Raw genomic sequence first — 21,145 nt, forward strand, 5'->3', positions numbered from 1 at the left:
GCTGGAGAAACATTCAAACACAGGGGAAGCCAGGCATCACCTCCCGGAGACCAAGGGAAAGTGAGGAGCTGCTAGCAGCCCAGGGCTACAGGCTGTTTTTGGGCAGGATCCCTGGGAAGCAGGTAAAGCAGAGAAAACCTCAACCTCAGGACTGGACAGGGGGTCAGTGCCCACCCTACCCCTTCCCCAGAGGTCCTTGGGGGAAGGGCACAGTGTACGGAAGGGAGCACTCCCTCACGGACTGGTGCCCATCTGCTTCAGAGCAAGAAGTCCAGGCTGTCAGTTCCTTAGAGTAAGGGATGGGGGCTGGGGACTGGGTTCCATTCTCCTTAGAAGCCCCAAACCCTTAGTGGGGTCTGTCTTGCAGGGCAGAGATTTAACCTGAGCTAGACCGAAGGTCACAAGGAAACAATACTGTAGGAGTCTCCTGGGGCTGCGGTGACAACCAACCACAAACCTGGTGGCTTAACACAACAGAAACGCATTCTCTTATGTTCTGGAGGCCAGAAGTTCAAAGTCAAGGTATGGGCAGGGCTGTGCTCCTGCTGAAGGCTTCAGGGGAGAATCCTTCCTGCCTCTTCCAGCTCCTGGTGACCCTTGGCTCCAAAGCTCTGCCTCTGTCTTCACAGGGCCTTTTTCTTACCCAGTCTCTGTTGTTGTTGTTTTTTTCCCATCTCTTATAAAGACACTGTCCTTCAGGGCTGACTCTAGTCTCTGATCTCATCTTGATTCTTAACTGAATTATACCCACAAAGACCCTCTTTCCAAATAAAGCCACATTCTGAGCTTCTGTGTGAACAGGACTTTGGGGAGGACACATTTCATCTCAGTGCATATTCTGAGTAGCAAACAGTATGGGCTGAAGTGACAAGAAGGTGGCTGGGAGTTGGGAGCCCTCGATCTAGTTGCTTGTGGCTCAGTTGCCCCAGTTGCCAAGGGGCTCCACTAGCATCTCCGACCTCCATGCCAGCTGGGAGGTGGGGTTCCTGATTCCTTTTACAGACGAAGAAACTGAGCCTCAGAGGGATCAAATGAATGGCCAAGGTCACATGGCCAGCTAGAGCTGGGCCTGGAATCCAGGTTGACTGGCACCAGAGCTTAAGGGTTTCACAGACAAGTCTGGCTGGATTTGAGGAAGCCCTCAGCACCCATTAGGTCCCAAGATCTTTCCACTCCAAGGAACTTAATTTATCAACAGAAAGCAAAGGTGAACTGTTTTGGTTTTCATGTTCCTTCACTTTCTCATATTGTAGATTTGGGAATGTGGCTACTTCCCTGGAATCACTTGATAAAGTGCAGTTGGGGAGAACAAGGATTAACTCAATTACTCACAGGAATCAATCTGTACTGGGGAAGGAAGTGGGGACCCAGCTGGGCCCAGCCTTGCCCCTGCTGCCTGTGAGGATGTGATACACTTGGGAAGCTGTGCTGACCTTCACCTGGATGCGGGCTCCTTCCCACAGCAGCCAAGAACAGCAGGCGGTTCCAGGAAAAGTTGCCCAAAGAGTGGAGGGGGTGGAAGACTGGGAAGCAACTGTGTCCCCCACCCCCTCACCCCTCAACTATGGCTCTGCAATATCTGTGCAACTTTGAAGTCTGAAGGCTGGAGAACGTCGTTAGGAGGTTTGTATCTTGGACTATATCCTGAAGAAATGCATTCATTTACTCAATCAATCTCTATTGCCTAGTACCCGGCACCAGGCTGTTGGCTCCACAGGCGCGAAGGCAGGCTTGACTCGCAAGCCCCCCCCACCCCGCCCCGCCCCGGAGAGCTGCTGAACGAATGCAAAAGCGGGCCAGATGGACGGATCGACAGGAAGGGCCGGGAAGAATGACTTTCTTGCTCCCAGGGCCTAGGTTTCCTTATTGGAGATGGCAGACCGCTGCCCGCAGTTATGGCTGGGCCACCACCTTCTCCCCCGCCTGTCCCCAACCCGCAATCCGGGCCAATGGAAATGCTCCCTGACCCTGGCCGGTGTGCTCTTATCCTCTGGGCTCCCGAAGCTGAGGAAGTGACTCGTGAAAGGAGGCCGGCCTAACGGCTCCATTTGGGCGAGGTTTTCTCACAAAGCTTATTCCCGTCACATCCCAGGGCAGGCCAGCCGCCTCAGGGATGCGGGCGCCAGGCCTTTGTGAGCTCACGACTTTCTCATGGGCCGCCCCCGGAGGCGGCCTGTGGTCACCCTCACTTTCGGTGGAAGCACCCGGGGTTCAGAGAGGCCAAGCCACTCGCCCAAGGTCACAAAGCTTCGCAGAAGCAGAGCGGGAATGGCGATGCGGGGGGGTCTCCGGAGGCCCTCTCCCAGCGGCTTTTCGAAGACACCCACTACCTCCCTATTGTGACGCTCAGGAATAAAACAGGAAGGCCGGACGCCCGGCTTTCACCTAAGACAATGCTCCACGCAAATCTGCGCGAACAAAAGCAACCATAAATCCGCCTCGGGTTTTCAGCCCACCCGGCCCCCGCCAGCCAATTGACTCCGTCGGCCGCCGCGGGGCGGGCCAGGGAGGTTCCAACGTGATCGACAGCCCCGGGGAGGCGTGGCCGCGGCAGAGGCGCATTGGATTGGGGATCCGGAACAATCGCAGGCCGAGAAGGCGCAGCGCGGACCAATCAGAGGGAGGGGCGGGCTCGGCCGCCCGGCTTTCGTGAAAGGCCGCCTCCCCGCCCACTTGCGCCTCGTCGCGGCGCCCGTCAGCTGCGAACGCGGCGCTCGGCCCGGATTCGTCCGCGGCGCTGGAAGCAGAGGCGCGAGGCCGCGGCGAGTGCCGGCACAGATCCCTCCGCCGCCCGCTCCCGAGCCCTCTCCAAGCGCCTCTCCCGAGCTGCAGCGGCCTCTGTCCCGGGTAACGGCCGTCGGCCCAGTGCGGCGGCGCGGCGGCATGGCCCGGGCGGCTCCGTCGGGGGGCGGCCCGCAGTGACAGACCCTGCGGCGCGGGGGGAAATGGGGGCGGCCGCCTCCCGGGCGACGACGACGACGACGACGAGGAGCAGCCGCCGCCGCCGCCGCGCACCGGCCGCCGCCGGGGACGGGCGCGGGCCAGGATCCCGCCCGTGAGCGGGGGGCCCGAGGCCGATCGCCGCCCCCGGCCGCCCCGGCCGCCCCGGGCCCCCCCGGCGCCCCGCGCGCGCCCGTCCGCCGGCCCCTGGCGGGGGTCTCGCCCGCGCCGCGCGCCCCCGGCCCCAGCGCGGCCCGCGGCGCCCGGCCGCCCTCGCCCTCGCCCGGCCCCGGCCGCACCCCCGCCCGCGCCCGCGCCCGCGCCCGCCCGCGCCCCCGGCCCCGGCCCCGGGCGGCGGCCCCCGGCCCCGCGTGGCGGCGCGGCGCGGGCGGCAGCATGGTGGAGAAGCGCTGCCCGCTGCAGAGGGACGGAGTGTACCGCTGGTTCTCGGAGCTGCCGTCGCCGCAGCGCGTGGAGTTCCTGTGCGGCCTGCTGGACCTGTGCATCCCGCTCGAGCTGCGCTTCCTCGGCTCGTGCCTGGAGGACCTGGCCCGCAAGGACTACCATTCGCTGCGCGACTCGGAGATCAAGGCCAACAACCCGGCCGACCTGGGCAGCCTCACCAACCTGACGGACGAGGTGGTGCGCAGCAAGCTGCTGGTGTCGCTGGCGCTGCTGGGCTCGGAGCAGCGCGAGGCGGCGGGTGTGCTGTACCGCACGCTCACGCACATCGACTCCATCATCCACAACTACGGGTTGCAGCTCAACGAGGGCCGCACGGGCGATGAGTTCCTGCTGCTCTTCACCATGGCCTCCAACCACCCGGCCTTCAGCTTCCACCAGAAGCAGGTGCTGCGCCAGGAGCTCACGCAGATCCAGAGCAGTCTGAGCGGCGGCGGCGGCGGCGGCCCCGGGGGCAAGAGCGCGCTGCCCACCTGCCCAGCCTGCCACAAGGTGCGTACCCGCGCCCCAGGCCCCCACCCCAAACCCCCACCGGAACCTCAGACCTCACGCCTTGCTCCCCAAGGTGCCACATTACCGCAAACCCCTACCCGCGCCCGGAGCTTCCGCCCTAACGTGTCCTCACCGACTCCGCACCCCAACCTCCCACTCGCACCCCAAGCGTCCGCTCCACATTTCACTCGTGTCCCACGCCTCTCCACCCGGCACCTCCAACCCCACCCTCACTTCAACTTGCCATCCCCACCTCGCACTCCGAACCCGCACCCCACGACCCTGCCCGGCCCCTCACGCTCTTTGGGGGCCCGGGGGAGGGGGCTCCGGGATTGGGAAGAGCGCCCTGAGCTGAGTTAGCGGCCGGCCAGGCCTTCGGTCCACGTCTTCCGCTGGAAGCGCGATAAGGCCTTTGTCCCCTTAATCAGGCTCTTGGGCGACAGATAACCGTTACACAGTGTGTCCTCTTGGTTCCTCCAAATCTGGTGTTTATTATCAGAAAAGGAAGCCGCTAGTGAGGTGGGAGGTGGAGATTAGAAGGTGCTGGAAGGGTAGAAGACGTTTGCAGGGTGCCGTGCGGGGCCCGAGGCCTAGGTGCCGGTATCCCCGGAGCCGTGGGGCCCGAGTCGCCCCGAGGAGGTTAGGGTCGGCGCGGGCCGCAGGCCGCCGTGGGCACGTGTCCGTGTGTGCGTGTACGTGAGTACACCCGTGAGTGTGTGCATGTATGCGTGTGTATGGAGTGTATATGTGTATTTCTGAGTGTGTTCCTGTGTCTGTGTTAATATTGCGTGTAAGAATCAGGCTACCGTAACAGAAGGAAAAACAGGTTTGGAGCCTTGAACACCCGTGAAACAGTTACTTCTCGGTGACCCGCCTTCCTTTGTAGGAACGGATCCAAGACTGATGGGGAGCCGACTAGGACTAGTTAAAAGATCTGGTGTCTTCAAATTAAACAGGAAGGGCAGAGTGGTCATTCACTTAGAAATGTGAACTTTTGTCTAAATGTTTCAAAACTATGTAAACACAAAGTGTTTGGAGCTCAAACTTATTTTTAGCAGCCCCTTGGGACCCTGTGCTAGGATTGTGCTCCAAGCAAAAGGATTTATCTGTGACCATGTGTGGTGTGTGTTTTTATATTAAAACTGATTTTCTTTGGAAAGTGGAAGATTGCAGTCACACCAGTAGTCTAAGTGCTTTCCGATCACGGCTGAGTGTCCTAAACTAAAACTTTGATTCTCTGATTTGCTAGTGGTGGTTTTTCAGCTGTCTTTCACTGGTGAATTGTGGCTTTTAATGACTTCCTTTGAGACGTGGTTGTGGTACCTACATTGGTTTTTAATCTGTCATATCGCTTTTGAGATAGGTACTACCTCTGAGACTGTAGTCTCTTTTAAGTGTGTGTTCAAATCCCACCCTAAAAACGTTCTTGCATTTACAACAAAGGGAAAGCAGGGTCCTGTGAAATGTGGTTGTCCCCAGGGAGCTCAGTAGGCTTTGGGGTGCTGCTGCTCACGGGGGTTCAGTCCCCAGTGGCCAGTTTCACCAGTCAGTCCTCTGCTTCTGTTCCTAAGTACTGCCGCTGCCCGTGACTGTTACACCATTCATAGTCAGCTCTTGAAGGGGATTCTTTAGTGTGTAGAGATGCATCGCCTTATAAAAGCAGAAGATGGTGATGATTGTTAACGGGGCAGTGAGCTAACGCTGGAAAAAAATGGGCAGTGAGCTAAAGCTAGAAAAAAAATATCTTTGATAAGAGAGACTTTTTGTCAAACCAGAACTACCCCTTGGATGAGGTTGGGGGGCTGATTCCCCTCCCCAGTCCCCCCTTCCTCCCCCCTCTGCTGGTCTGGCATGGGCTCAGAATTGACTAGCTGTGTGACCTTGACCAGAAAGAATCCCCTTTTCCTGGTGTTTTGGAGTGGAAGGCCTTGTGGGCTTGTTTGAGGGTTCCATGAGGTCCCCTTTGAGGTGCCCAGCAGATATGCTGTGAGCTTCCTTTGCTGCTTGGTCTTCTTTGGCTTTCTTTAGAGGAGCACTGAATTTTTTTTTTTTTTTTAATGATTTTGGCTGCAACACAGGGCTTGCAAGATCTTATTTCCCCGGCCAGGGATTGAACCCAGGTCCCTGGCCGTGAGAATGCCCAGTCCTAACCACTGGACTGCCAGGGAATTCTCTAGGAGCACTGACTTAAGTAAGGCACGTTGTTAGGGAGTGAAATACTTATGTTTCAGAATGTTAGTGTTTTCTAAGTTGATTTTTGAATATGTAGTTACTTGGAGTTGGCATTTTTCTTGTTCATCTGTGGGAAATTGGAGAGATCTGCCTGACCTTTGATAATGAGGTTATAGTGAGTAACTTTGGGGCTCTTGCTTCCATGTTTCAGAAACGGTCATGCTGTCTAGTTTTTCCTGGACAAACTAAGGTCACTCACATTCATTTAACTTTCTGTTCCTTTGCTGATGTCCAGTATATGCCTGACATTGATGCAAAACTCACATGAAATCTACCATGTAAGCCTTTGCCTTCTTAGTGTCTCTTTTAAGTCTGACATTTAGGGCAGTCCTGAAAAAGCAGCCTGGTTAAATCTCTGTTTACATTTCTTTTTTAAGATGTTGTGTTTTGTTTTGAGCTCTCTTGAGTTTAGAGACTTTGTGTCTTTTAGAGATAATGATGATGATTGTTTTTTATTCTTTATCCTGTTTAAAGAGAGACTTCTAGTAATTAAATTTTCTGATGTAGTGGTTGTTTCTAATTGCTTCTCCAAAGTCTCACTGTTATTCTAAAATTCTTCTTTCTCCAAGGACCTGTAGAAGTTTAAAAGTGGGAAGAATGTAAACTAGACATTTTAACTTTCAGAAAGGAAGGTGTTCATAGAAAACCTGGAGGGAGAGTAGGGTGGCTTCATGGTGCCCAGTAGCTGTTGGCACTATGGGTGTGTAGTTCAAACTGGTGATGGTAGCTAGTTTCCACTTGACACTGCCTCAGTTCATTTTATTTAATTATAAAGTCATAGTTTGGGAAAGTGTTTACATCTATCCTTTGCTATCTTTTCTCTGTATAAATGATAAGGTGCTGTGGTATGTGCTTATTTTTTTAAATAATAGCTTTATTGAGATTTAATCTCTGTATTGTGAAATTCACCCCTCGAAGGTGTATGATGCAATGTTTTTTCGTATATTCATAGAGTTGTGTAACCATCCCTGCTGTCTTGATTCCAGAACATTTTTATCACCTCTAAAAGAAGTCTGTGCCGATTTGTGTCACTTCCCCTCCCCCCTCCCCCAGCCCTGAGAACTGTACTGCGTTCTGTCCGTGGGTTTGCCTGTTGTGGGCACTGGATGTCAGCGGGGTTACCGTGTGTGGTCTCTGTGGCTGACTGCCTTCCCCCAGCGCACTGCTCTCCGAGGGTCGTTCGTGTTGGATGGGGCCTTTGTCAGCACTTCTCTCCTTTTAGGTAGAGTGCTTTCCGTTGTGTGGGTGGATATGGCCTGTTCTGTTTATCCATCCATCAGTTGGTGGACAGGTGGATTGTTTCCAGTGCTTGTTTCTAGACTCTTTTTGCTTTGTGGCTAGTAGAGTCTTGTCTTAATCCCTTACACCTAACACTCACCTGGTCATCTTTGGAGTGTCACCAACATCTGGCCGCTGACTCTCAAGACCGGAGTCCACCTGGCGGAAGGCTGTGTAGCGCGCAGCGCTGTGCCCTGCAGGTTTTCCTCTGGAAGACCCTGGGCTTCCAGAGGAGCTGCGCTGAAAGGTGGCAGAGGCCACTCTGCTCTTGGGGCTGATGTCAGCTCCAGGGGCACGCTGTGAGCCCCTCCTGCCCTTGTGTCCGGAATCCTTGGGTCAGGAGCTTCACGGACCTACTGCGAGAGGGTGCAGAAACTGTTTTTGAAGTGCTTAGCGCAGGAGTGTGGTGGCTGGTGGTGGTCTTCTGGCCGTGTGCCCTGGTCAAGCTCTGGAGCCCTCCACTGTGGGATGAGCACCAGGGAGGCTCGGGGTCCACACAGGCGCGGTGAACACATCTGCTAACAATCCCTCGCCCAAGGCGAGCAAGAGCTGACTTTGTCTCATTGATTTTCCAAAAGTTTTTGGAAATCATTGCAGTTCCGAAGGGAGATACCGGGTAGTTTGTCATGTGAGCTAGAAGTGGCTTTCTCTGGTCTCTCCTTTAATCCTAAACCCTGGCCTGTTGGAGCGGGGAGTCGTCTGAAACCACAAGAAGGGACTTTGCTTGGAGCCGCTGTGCTTCCTGCTCAGGTTAAAGGAAGCACTGTGCCTGGGAGGCCACTGCGGCTCCGCGGTCACGCTTGTTCCGGGCAGCCCACGTCCAAGGCCACCCGTCAAGGCCACTCCCAGCAAGTCTGACTTCCTTCAGTGCACTGCAGGAGAGGGTGTCCTGAGACAGATTGATTGGATTTTATTTATTTATTTTTGGCCAGCTTTTGTAGGTCCCAAAGACTGTCCTCTTTTTATAGTGAAGCACATGGTATAGGAATTGAGACCTCCTGGGGTGCAGTTTTACCTGCTTTCCTGCTGCTGGTGTGTTCATTACAGATGAAAGCCCCTCACCTCTCCTGTAGCTGTCTCCCCGCTGTACGATGGCTCAGACTATGTGACACTTGAATTACTGTCCTTTGCCCTCATGTTAAATTCAGGCCACTTACTTTGACATGAGCTAGTTTACACGTGCGTCGTTCAACTCAACAAACATTTGCGTTTCTATTCCATACGTGTTCTGGAGTGTAGTTGTGGAAGCTGGAAGTTTCCTATCCTGTTAGGACGTGATGAGCAATGGGGTGGCATCACTGATGCAAGTTAGAACGTTAGTGTAGATAAACATCAACATTAGCCTTATTTCTGCAGTTTTTGAAGTTCATTATTTTTATTTAGTCTTTATTTTACCCATTTTCTCCTCATTCCTGTACACTTTATTTCCCTTCTTTTGGATTGAAGACATTTTGGATGAATGTATTTTCCCAACAAATTCATGTGTGCATTTTACAGCTTCAGAGGAAGTGAGGAGAAGGGACCTGAGCTGGTCCAGCTTCTGTTTGTTGGCAGAATTGGTGACTGTTAATAAATAAAATAAAAAGAAAATTTTTATTACATCTAGGAAAAGCAGTTTCTACTTAAGTGTGCTTTTTCCTTGCCTTCGATGGGTTAAATTTTAGAAGAGATCCCTTGAATAGCTTTTTTTTTTTTTTTTTTGAGAAACCCCCATTCAGAATACTACTTCTCTCTAGTTTAAGTAAGAACTGTTGCTGCAGGTTTACTATTATTGATAGCCTACAGATTATCGATGGGTTTCTGGTTTTTTACTTTTACCCTTGACGTAAATGGTTTAGAAATTAGTTTCCGCAGGAGAGCTTCATTCAGTCTCCATAGCTGTTTTGTATGCGCCTCACTCTGTGTAGTAGCCTCTCTGTTTTACAGCTGCCCCGTAAGACCCAAACGTTACAGAAACACTTCTGTCAAAGTCAAAAGCAGTTATCGAGAAGTGATAAAATATTGATTAGTTTTGAAGCAGCTTGTTTTGTTCTGGGTCAGAAGGCCTGGAGTCATTTCGAGTGAAGAGAAGACAGAGGCAGGACAGACCCTCTCTCTAGTAATCACCGCCCTGGCGGCTCTCGCTGGTGCAGATGTCACGTGTAGGAGGCAAGGCTGGCAGGGGGACCGTGGACGTGCCTGTGAGGGGTCAGGGCTTGGGCTGGGTGTTGTGCAGGTTTGTAGAAAAATCACCAGCCCTCAGAAAGTCTTCCCTGTCCCCGTCCTATCCTTAATTGCTCCTTTCAGGGGCAGAGCTTTCCTTTCTGTCCCAGGAAGCCCCTCTGCCTCTGTCCTGGTCACATCTTTCTGTTTCCTCTGGGACACTGTTGGGTCACGTGCTGCACTCTGCCACTTCCTGTCCTCCCCACCACCCCACGCCAACCTTTGACCTCCGCTGTTTTCCCACTTGGCGCATCAGCACTTTGCTGGAGGCAGCAGAACCCTTCCTTGCACTTGAACCCTCGGCCATCCACTGTGGTCTCGTTCCTCTGTGGCCAGGTCTTGCTTTCCAGGGGGCGCCCATTTTTAACAGTCTGGTGTGAAATCTTCCAAGGTTCTAATGCCTATCTAAATATATACTTATGTATTCTTTGAAAACATCATGTATACATAATTCAGTACAAGTGGATCTCTCATCTATGCCGTCTTCATGAGTGTGACTGAGCATGCACGCGCACACACGTGCACACACACCCCTAGTGATACAGGACACAGCAGCCTCCTTGGACTCAGTACTACTGCTCTGGGCCTGACTGTCAGCTATTCCTCAGCCTCCTGTAACCTGGCTTCTGCCCCTAGCCTCTTCAAGGAAAACAGTTTTAATTAAAGAGTACCCAGTAATCTTTTAAATTAAAAATATTTTAATAATGAGAGGTAAAAATAAATGGAAAAGCTACAAAAGAATATTCAATGCACCATCCCCTTCTCCTTACTCCCCTGTCCCCCATGCACTTGGGGAAGGATACATAGAATATTTCAAGCTTCTGTTCCCTTACCTGAGTGTAGATACTTTTTATTCCACATTTTTAAAACAGGTTTATTTTTACCCAGGAACCCATGCAGTTCTGTTCCCCTCTTTGTTTCTTGTGGAACCTTCCAGAAAAACTCTATTTATCGATAGATGACCCGTGCCTTAGCGCGCACACAGGTCTGTTCATCGCTTGTGCCTCTTGGCGTCTTTCTTGATGAGCATCGTGTTGCCTGCAGAGCTGCTGCCCTGGGTCTCTGATGATGGGCTCTGTTCCCCCCTCACTACTACAGATCACGCTGTCACTTCCCTGTCCTGTGCATGCCACCTGCGTGCGGCAGACAGCACGTGTGGCCCTTTATGTGTGGTAAGCGTGTCTGCAGAAGAGAAGCCTGGACGTGGGGTTGGTTGTGGGTCACATGGTCTGTGCTCCTGTGATTACTGGGGTGTTGCCGAGTTTGTTTGTGGGATCCCCACAGAATGTGAGAAGGCGAGGAATACCGCTCAGTGTGGAGGTACACGTTCAGGTGATCCATTTTATTTATTTTTGTTGAGCTTTCTATATCTTTTGTCCCCTCTCTGTTGGGTTATTGATCTTGTCTTTATTCTTTTTTAGGAGCTCTATAAGTTTCAAGGAAATTGTCCTTTTGACTCTAGTGAAAGTTTCAGGAATTTATTTTCCAGGTTTGGGTTTTTTTCCCAAAAGACTCTGCCATGCAGTTTGGGTTTTTCTTTTTAACGTTGTCTTTGTCAGTCTTGCCTGGCTTCAGGGTGTTGTGTCGTAATTAGAAATGCAGTGTGCATTGTGCACAGTACTGTACGCGTGCGTAGATTGTGCTCATATGAACGTAATGCATTGTACACAGCCACCGTTCCCTGTGGTGTGCTTATACAGAACTTGTGTGGTTTCTCATTTTGCATTTAACCAATCCATCTGGAATTTATTTGGTCTAAGGTACAAAGCTAGTTTTATATTTTCCAGATGACAGCCTAGCTGTCCCAGTGCCATGTGTTGAATAGCGCACCCTCCTCTCAGATCTGAAATGCGGCGTATTTCCGGTACGTTTCAGTTTACTTCTGGACTGTCTGTTGGGTCTCACTGATGTCTCTATCCTGATGACCTGTGATTTGCCAGATTCACCCCTTATCGTTCTCATCTCGTTTGTTCTGTGGGCTCTCTGCACTGTAAAATTCTCTGGGGGATGGTGTTTTGTTTTGTTTTTTAAACAACTGTGGCTGCTGAGACGCTCAGTTAAAGGGTCTGGGTGGGGCTTGGTTGGAGCTGCCTGGGAGCCCCGCCCCACCTTATTCTCTGACAGCCCTCCCCCACCCCCACCCCAAACTTCCTCCACTTGTTTGAGTCTTAGTTTCTGTTTCTCCTTCTTGCCTGCCCTTTTGATGATGGTATTCCTCGGACTTCTCTCCGCCTCTCTCTCTCGTTACTTGATGGTCTGCCCTCTCTCTTATTCCCCCAACTCTGTAACCAGCTGCGACTGAGCTGTGGCCGGATGCTCCAGGGAACTCTGGGTGTCCAGAGGCGAGATCCTGTCTTCTGTCTCTGACCGCTGAGCACATCCTGACCCGCCGGCCAGGATCCCACACCGTTGGCAAGTCTGCCTGCTTTCTCATCTCCACAGAGTCATTGATTTCCACCGACACTGCGACACGGCAGCCGGGTTGTGCTCTTCGTGTCTTTCGGTCTGTCCCTCGCTCCCCCTGTCCCCACCTCTCCCTGACATACTTGGCATGATGGTTACATATGCGGGACACTTCTTTGTAAGTGGATTTGGGTAATTTATGAGGGAGTTAGGGCACAGATCACAGTAGTCTTCTGGGAATAAGCACAGCCCTAGCTACAGGCAGCTCCACTTCATCCCGAGTCAGGAAGCAGGCGAGTGATGGCCTCCTTTTAGAATTAACTGCTGTCCTTAAGTCCACAAGAGACAACTTTAGAGCTTCTCTCCCTTGTTTTGTGATTAAATTTAAAAACAGAAACTTTGGTGCCTTATCTCTTTTTAGAAATAACAGTGACATGTTCGGGTGCTGCCCTTAAGTGGGCTCTGGTCTAGGATCCCCGACCTGGGTCTAGTGTGTGATGGTGCCACGCTGACCGCAGCCCCCAGGCGTCACAGCAGTGGCCCCAGGAAGCTGTCCGTAGGGCTGGTGCTCTCTGGCCTGAGCTCCTAGCGTGGCGCGCGGCGTCCCAGCGCGGCACCTGCCCTTGGCCTGGCTGTGTGTTTTCAGCTCTGTCTGTAGTCCGTTCCTCGTGTTCACGCACCCCCTTTTCCCCCAACCCCCCCAGATGCTCTTCTCTCAGAGCGGGCCTCTGGCCCCACTTCCTGGCTCACACAGTCTATAAAGCAGCCTTCTTTGGCTCCTTCTGCCCTAGCCCTTACTATACTGTGTTGTAATAGGTTTTTTCACATTTTCATTCCCAAACTTTGATTATTGGAGGCAGAGACTGTGTCGTCATCTTTCAGTCCCAGAGGCTAGTGGTCCCTGCCTCCTGGTAAGGGGGGCTGTGTCCTGAGCAGTGGAGGGACATGCCGGGGGTTTTCGAAAGGCCACTCGAGTGAAAACATTGTCTTCCTCAGTGCTTTTCTTTCCCGTGGGCCTATTAGTAACATCCAGCTGCTATTTCTCTTATGTACTATATAGATGCAGAGTCTAGTGAATTTTAACTTCTGTATCCTGCTGTTTTATTTTTCAAAAGCTGGTGTGCAAAAGCTTCTGTTGGGAGAAACTCTCTGAACTTGATGGTTTGGCTTTATATATACCTTAACAAAACCGACGGGGAAGGCAATGGCACCCCACTCCAGTACTCTTGCCTGGAAAATCCCATGGATGGAGGAGCCTGGAAGGCTGCAGTCCATGGGGTCGCTGAGGGTTGGACACGACTGAGCGACTTCACTTTCACTTTTCACTTTCATGCATTGGAGAAGGAAATGGCAACCCACTCCAGTGTTCTTGCCTGGAGAATCCCAGGGACGGGGGAGCCTGGTGGGCTGCCGTCTATGGGGTCACACAGAGTCGGACACGACTGAAGTGACTTAGCAGTAGCAGTAGCAGTAACAAAACCGAGTTGACGGACAGGTACACTGAGAGCTGGGAACAGAGGGTGTATTCTTCCAGTGCTCTGATGGGCTTGGCACCTGTAGAACTACGCGCGTGGGTCAGGTTGTCTCAGAGAGGAGTCTGTAGGTCTGAAAGTAAGACTGTCTGCTTGTATTCCTTTAATATTTGCAAAGTTGTGACTCGTGGTAAGCCCTAGGTATTTTAGTGTACTGTAGAATGGCAGGAAACCAACGGCTGTTAGCACCCTAGTTGTTAGTTTATATTTGTTATACTTTAAACACTGATGTGGAATTCATTATGAGAAGGGAGCATTGTAGCATCATTTCTGATTATTTAGGACTTTTACATAAGAACCTCAATAGAATTACTAGAAAGAAATTGTATCCTCAGTTTTCTTACTGATTCACAGTGAATCTAATTAAAACATGTATTATGTAGGAACTACTTCTAGAAATATTATAGTCTAGACTAGAAAAAAAAATAACTGAAAAAGAAAGAGAATTAATTTGTGGGGAAGAAAAACAGCTCCTCCTCCCATCACATTTGGGTATTTTAATAAAAATTAAAAGCTTGGGGATAATGGTAACAACCTATTGCTGTAACAGAGTTAATTAAGTGAATGAGATACTTTGATGTGGGTTGTTGGGCCATGTGGGACAATGTGTGGTGAAAATAACCTACAGGGGACGCCCCATCTGCATCTTGGGCTGTGACCCCACTGGACACAGCGCTCCCCGGGCCCTGCTTCCCCGGGGAGGACTGCGCTTCTCCTATCACCAGCTTCCCCACCTCTGTTCTGGTGTGCTAACTTTGCAGGTGGGAATTTTCTGAAAAGGCTTGTTTGTGTGGGTCTTTTCCTTGACTAGTTATGAAGCACATGAGCCATGTGCTGTTAATATTTGTACTGGTGGGGCTGGGTTACCAATCACAGTGATTTTTTTCCTTTCAGAATAGGCGTCTGCTCACAGGGCTCCTACCCAGACACATCCCCGGGGCCTGCTTCACTGGTGCTTCTGAACCTTTGATGTGTCCTCACGTCCTCTTTTCCAGCTGGGGGTCCGGCTCACCCCCAGCGTCTGTGGGTGCCTGTTCTGCCCGTCGCCGATGCCCCCGTGTTCTGGGCTGATCCTGTGTTGTGGCTCACACCCCGGGGCGTCGCGCAGCACCCCCGGGAACGCGCGCTGCTCTGCGATGCTCATGTCAGGTGCTGGAGCTTTACGTCAAGGGCCAAAGCGGGCAGTAGAGCCCACCTCACTTATTGTGACTAAACACTGAGCCAGGCTCTCAAAGAGTACCCCAATGTTGATGCGTCCTTCTGGCCAGGATGTACAGGATACCAGTGTTAGGCATACTGTGCCCTTCTTGTCAGAAGTGCTGAGGGTGAAAATAGCCTGCGGCAGATACCCTGTCTGTGTCTTTGGCTGTGATGTTCTGGAAAGAAACTACTGGAATGGACCTTGCATGCCGAGGGGAGCAGCTTCCACCAGGACATCAGTCACGTGACTTAGGTTTTTCCTGAAGGGGGAGGGCTATCTTCCTGAACATAGTATTTTACATTTCAGAGTCGCTTTTGGAGTTTATAGAGATGGGGGTTTGTTCCCACCTGGCTGTGCCTTTTGAACTTGTGCATTTACTAACATTTCTGTGTGACCCCTTGCATCACTGTGTTCCTCACCACTAACATTGTGCCTTTCTCTCCAAAGCACTGTTTTGAATACTCCCCAGCCCCACCTTAAATTTCCTGCCTCTTACCTGCTCAGTTCCAGGAGAATACACCTGAGCTGTTAGGTTGTTTAAAGTAAAGCTCTCAGTGAGAGCTGGTAGTGCACTGTTCAGACGAAGCCTTGCCTGCTCTGCGCCTCGGCCATGTTGCCAGCCTGAACCGTGGTGGCTTCCTGCAAGGTGACAGGCTCCAGGCGCTCCCCCAGTGCCCTCCCTTACCGCCGGACTCTGGTTTAATCGCAAGCTGTGGGGTGGCCTGGAGCCAAAGTTCTGAGCTTCCTGGGGCACTCGGTGGGGCTAGATGTGCCGTGGGGCTGTACCTCCCAGGACTGCTTGTGAAGAACTTGGCTCTAGAATTGCTTTGCTAGAACTCATCTAGTTACGTACTTGGTATCTCGTGCTGAGATTTTTGAGCGGTAATCATTTTTTTCTCCCATCTTTTCTCTCTTTTTAATGAGCAGAGCTCTAGGGTAGGGAATATTAAAAGGAATGTTTTTATGTGGAAAACGGTTTTTGGTTAGCTCTGGCTTTCACTTGTCCTAAGTCAGCAAATAGCTTTCACTATTAAACTATCTATTTTCTTGTTCTGGTTTTTTAGAGACACGTAATCACTGCTTTAGTAAAATGCTTACAAATCACTTTTCGTTCAGATTTTATGTGTTTTTTCCCATTGACTTACAAGTATCAACATTCAGCACGTTGTTCTTCCCGCTATAGAGGCGGCACTTGGAGGACAAGTTGGAAATCAGGGACTCTGTCGGTAGATGCTGGAGTTGAGGGTCTGTTCCTGCTCCTGGAAGCCCCTCCCGCAGGTGTTTGCTTGGCTGGCTCCTCTCCCGCCAGGCTTCAGCTCCACCGGCCTGCCCCCAGTGGCGGGGTTTCCTGTCGGCGCTTCTCAGCACCTCTGACAGCTCCGTGACAGCACTGGCCTGCTAGGAGACAGGGCAGCCACTGGGATGAGCAGCTGCCGTTTTTTAGAAGTTGCTTCTGTTTGACCTTTTCATGTTGTTTGCATGAATTTCTAAAAAATTAGAAAACAAAAAATATATTTTACTCACTCAGATAAAAAATACTATTAAAATTATGGCATATTTTCTTCTTTTTCCAATGCCTATAATGTATGTGTCTGTACAATTTCTATGTTACACATTCACATACCTAAATGTGAGTGTTCCCCATGCCTTTCATTTTCTGAAGTTGTTTTTTAAAGGCTGCATGATATTTAATCATATGGATGTACATTTACGTATTTAAATATTAACCTTGCTGGATATTTTTTTTCCTCCTTTTGGCCACACTGCACGGCTTGTGGGATCTCAGTTCCCTGACCAGAGATCAAACCCATGCCCTCAGTGGTGAAAGCCCGGAGTCCCACCCACTGCACCACCAGGGACTTGCCTGTTTTTCTTCTTTTGAAGCTTAGATGAACGTTCTTGCACACAAATCCTTGTATCACTGGTTATCTTTTTAGGACAGCTTCCTCCCAGTGCATGAGTGGGCCCAGGGGTCTAGAGACAGTGAAGTTTGTTACAGACACACGGCTGCAGTGATTTGCACTTGCTGGCTGGGGATGAGGTTGCTCCCCTGTGACATCACGAGCACTGACTCATGGGGCATTTGCCTGTGGTCCAGATAATCAGGTCACCGTCCATGCTGTTGCAGGGTGGCGCTCGCTCGTTATAGAAGAGTTGCCTGTGGGTGGAGTGTCTATTTAGAGGAGAAGGCAGCCCCCAGGTTCCCAAGACGGGGATGTGGAATCCGGGGCCTGCCTGGACTGCATCCCTGAGTGAGGTCAGTGGTGCAGCTTTGTGTGCTCCTCTCGGGGTGCGGTCGAGCGGCCGCCCAGGGGAGCTTCTCTGCGGGACCCTGTGGGTGTGCGTCCCCTCCAGTGTCCCCGCCATGCCGTGTGTCAGCACGTGAACCTGTGTGATTGCCTTCCCGACTGGCCTGCACGTGCCCTGGTTGTCGCTACAACTGCCACTTCACTGAGTCCTGACTGTCTTTCCAGCGCGCTACTTCTAAAGCTTTCCATTTAAATCTCACAAAAACCCTGCGAGGTGAGTGCAGTGGAGGAAGCTGAACGTGTGCCGGAAAGAGGTCTTGGCCTTGGTGGCTCAGTCGGCAGGGCCACGGCTGCAGAGCCCGAGCTGTGTATGAGACATGGTTGAGGGGGCCCTGGCCCAGGGCACAGCCAGGACAGAGGCCTCCAGTGTATCCTGACCATCTTCCTGCCCCGGAGGCCCAGTGGATGGAGCCAAGGGCCGTGGGAGATGTCAGGAGCCAGACCCCGTGGGTCGTAGGAGGGGCGGCTGGGAAGGTGGAAAAGGAGCTGACTGGCCCAGAGGGCGTCAGTCGGCGGGCACTGGCAGGAAGTGGGGCTGTGAGCCTAATGGAAAACATCCGTCAGGCCTGCGCTGGGCTGGTGGCTGGACCACGTCTTCCCAGAGCCTCCCGGCAGCAGCAGAAGCGACCCCGGCACCAAGCAGGGCTCAGTTCTGAGTCCGTCAGGCTGCTGACGGCTCTGCTTGTGAGCGTGAGTCAGACAGCGCTCGGTTGAGCTGTGTGGGTCACATGGGGCAAATTAGCTTCACCAAAAATAACCCCAAAAAACAGCATTTCTGGGAAGCACAAGTGAAGACAGCTTTCAATGTAAACAAAGGACCAGAACAAAGATAGAGGGCTGGGTTGAAAGAAGTGAACTTTTGGAAAACTAGGAAGAAATGCTTTAAAAGTGCCAAAGAAAACAAATGTTTTTTTTTTTTTTTTCTTGTTTTAGTTTTCTTTCCTGTATTTATGTAGGATGCAGTGCATCCATCCTGCTGGGTAACTCCAGGGTTCCACGTGCAGTCAGGGCTGAGAACCAGAGTCATTTCTGCGCCCCTGCCCTCCGCCCCAGGCTTTACTGGCTGAGTTCTCTGCCTCAGTGTTCACCAGAGTGGCTGAGGGCACTGTGGTCCATTTTTGCAGCCCGCTCCCCAAAGGCTGTGAGTCTGGAGGGTGGCGTCCGTTCTGGCCAGTTGGGCTGTTGCAGCCTGGGCAGGGGTGTGTGTGTGTGTCTGCTCCACACGGAGAGGTTCCTCACGGGCCAGCAGGGCCTGCACTTCCATTAGCTGTTGCTGAGACCCTCAGTCTCCCTTGCCTTAGGACCAGGACTTAGAATTACCCGCCAGGGCAGCTGAGAGAACGTGGGGGGTTCCTGGGGGTCAGGCCAGATGTGGGAAGTTGGCTGCCGTTGTGTTTAGGGTATTGGAAATGTCAGCCTCCCAAAATACTGTTTGTTATTTGAAGTCTTGCTCTTTGAGTAACTTTGTTGTGGCTCAGTTGCTAAGTCATGTCTGACTCTTTGCCACCCCATGGACTGCATGCAGCACGCCAGACTCCACTGTCCCCTGGAATTTGCTCAAATTCATATCCATTGTGTTGTACTTGTCAGTGCTTTTACCTTATTTAATAAAGAAGTTCATTTCTGGAATATTCTGGTCATCGGATGATAAAAGAAAACTTTGCTCCACCTAAAGGAAATAATGCAAATTAAACAACAAATATAAGTAATTGGAAAATACAGCATTTCGGTAAATGTTACCAAATGAATGGACTTTTTTGGTGGAGTGCTGGAGGGGGAGGGTTTTCTTCCTTGAGTTCCGTAAACTTGCAGATTAGCCAGACCTGCGGAGTTACTAAGCTTGTGTGGGGACTTGCGTGTGGGGAGGGGACACCTGCACAGCTGGGGCCTTCCTGGGCCAGAGACTGGCCTCTAGGAGCAGGCAGGGTCGTGCCTGCAGCGGCCTCCCTGAGCTCTGTCTGTGGGGGGCTGGGTGTCCCGTCTACCGAGGTGGCTGGTGCGTTCTGCCCACCTCCACCTGCCCCAGGCCCTCCGCCTCTGCCAGGTGCCCCGACCAGGCCTGCACACAGCAGGGTCTGTTCCGCCGCCCACCCGCTAGCCAGGTAACAAGGTGAGCCGAGGACAGCGGCAGCCAGAGAGCTTCCTGTGTGCATCTCGCATCCGCTTCGGGTGAGGGTTGGGACCAAAAGTCATGCCGCTTTTCCCAAACCTTCTCTTTGGCTGTGTGTGTAGCACTGTGTTTCTCCATGTTTTAAAACTTGCTGCTTTTGGTAAACTTTAAAATCGTAACTTTTCTCTACTGTCCTTTTAAATTGTGAGTAGGAAGACATTAAAGCATTGGTCATTTTTATTCCTCTAAATCCTAAAAGTAATAAATACATTCGGCTATAAAAATTTTCAAATACTGGTCGTCATTAGGGGAAAAAAGTAAAGGTGCTGCCCCTCCCCCCCCCAAGGACCCCCCCCTCCCCTCCCCTCCCCTCCCCTCCCCTCCCCTCCCCTCCCCTCCCCTCCCCTCCCCTCCTCTCCCCTCCCCTCCCCTCCCCTCCCCTCCCCTCCCCTCCCCTCCCCTCCCCTCTCCTCCCCTCCTCTCCCCTCCCCTCCTCTCCCCTCCCCTCCTCTCCCCTCCCCTCCTCTCCCCTCCCCCCCCAAGGACCCCCCTCCCCTCCTCTCCCCTCCCCTCCTCTCCCCTCCCCTCCCCTCCCCTCCCCTCCTGAGGTCACTGTAGAGTCCAAGGCGGCCTTCGGGGGTCCTGGCTGTCTGTAAACCTAAGATGAGGGAGCGGAGATGGGGCAGCCCTCCTGGCTCCTGTTGGGAACTTGGTGTAGGCTGAACCCCAAGGCAAGCATAGAGTGGGGGGCTGTGGGCGGTGGTCCTTTTTTTCCTGGCTCTCTATCAGTAGCTGTTCAAGGCATTTTCAGTGTTTCACTGTTACAGTGAGCGCGCCCCCCCCCCCCCCCCCACACATTATTCTCACCTGTGAGTACTTTGTATGACAAATACCCAGAGATGGGATTGTAACATATTTCTAGAATATGCTTTTTAAAAATGCACCCTCAAATAGATCCAAGTCTATCCTGTTCTCTCCTGTTTTTATTAGAGCATTTTATTATCTTTTCAAGATTTACAGGACAATGTTAAGTCCTGCTTTGTAATTGATAGGAAACTGTGATTTGAAGAACTGAAAAATCAGAGTATGCCTCAGATAGGATTTGTGACGGCTTAGTTAACAGTTTCTACCCAGCGAGTGAACTGCTGGCACAAGACACGAGTCCCCGTGTTTGCTCAAACTGGGATGGCTTTACATTTCAGTGGTGAGTGGTGAATTGCTCAAAGTTTTGTCTTCCGCCTGAAGTGCTCACACTAGCAATGACTGTTTTACAGAAAAATTGGAAGCTGCAGTAAGCGTAAGTGACTTTCAAATAAAAATGAAAATCCTTACACATGAACTAAATTTAGGAAGAAAATAAGATGATGGCGACTTTGTCCCCACAGGTCACGCCCAGGACGGAGCCCCCCGTCAGCAGCGTGGGCAACAGCTTGGAGAACGCGCTGCACACATCCACACATTCCACTGAGGGGTCGCTGCCCAAGAGGCCTGGAGGGAAACTGTCCAGAGGTGAGCCGGGGCCGCTGGGAGGACGGGGTGTGGGGAGGAGCTGAGGGACGTGGCGTTTGGCTGGATGCGTCCAGGTGGTTTGAAAACGCCAGTCTTAGATGTATAATTCTGAATTCCGCAAGTTCTACACGGATGTGTCTGGACTGGAAGTCTCAGGTCTTGATGTTCATCAAGGGGAAGTCAGTGGCCGTTGTCGTGCCGCGCCCCGCGCCGGCGCTCCTGCATTAGAGCAGCGCTTTGTGCAGTGATGCGCTGTTGTCTCTGCACTGACGTGGTCGCCGCCAGCCCCACGCGGGGCCCACGGGACTGAGGGCCTGAACTTGTCTTATTTCATCGCATTGCAGTTGCGCTGGCTCAGCGTGGACAAGGCAGCTCTCCCTCCCACAGTGGGAGGCTGGTCTCCCTGGTTCTCGGCTGTCTGGCTTCGTGCGGCCACAGTGGACAGTGTCAGGCCGGTGGCCCCCTGGCCAGTGGT

General features: G+C 52.1%; 1 protein-coding gene across 2 annotated transcripts in view; it reads left to right on the forward strand.

Annotated features, from left to right (window-relative positions):
- The first annotated feature begins 3,199 nt into the window (after positions 1-3,199).
- The window catches only part of ZCCHC14 (zinc finger CCHC-type containing 14), a 49,535-nt gene continuing 31,589 nt past the window's right edge, over positions 3,200-21,145 (forward strand). For both annotated transcript variants that reach the window (XM_027513854.1, XM_027513855.1), the window contains exons 1-2: positions 3,200-3,894; positions 20,547-20,670. In XM_027513854.1, the coding sequence (XP_027369655.1) occupies positions 3,337-3,894; positions 20,547-20,670 (682 nt within the window). In that variant the 5' untranslated portion in view covers positions 3,200-3,336. The remainder of the gene's footprint in view (positions 3,895-20,546; positions 20,671-21,145) is intronic.

This window comes from Bos indicus x Bos taurus, chromosome 18, assembly GCF_003369695.1.
Source record: "Bos indicus x Bos taurus breed Angus x Brahman F1 hybrid chromosome 18, Bos_hybrid_MaternalHap_v2.0, whole genome shotgun sequence".
In the NCBI taxonomy this organism is placed as follows: Eukaryota; Metazoa; Chordata; class Mammalia; order Artiodactyla; family Bovidae; genus Bos; species Bos indicus x Bos taurus.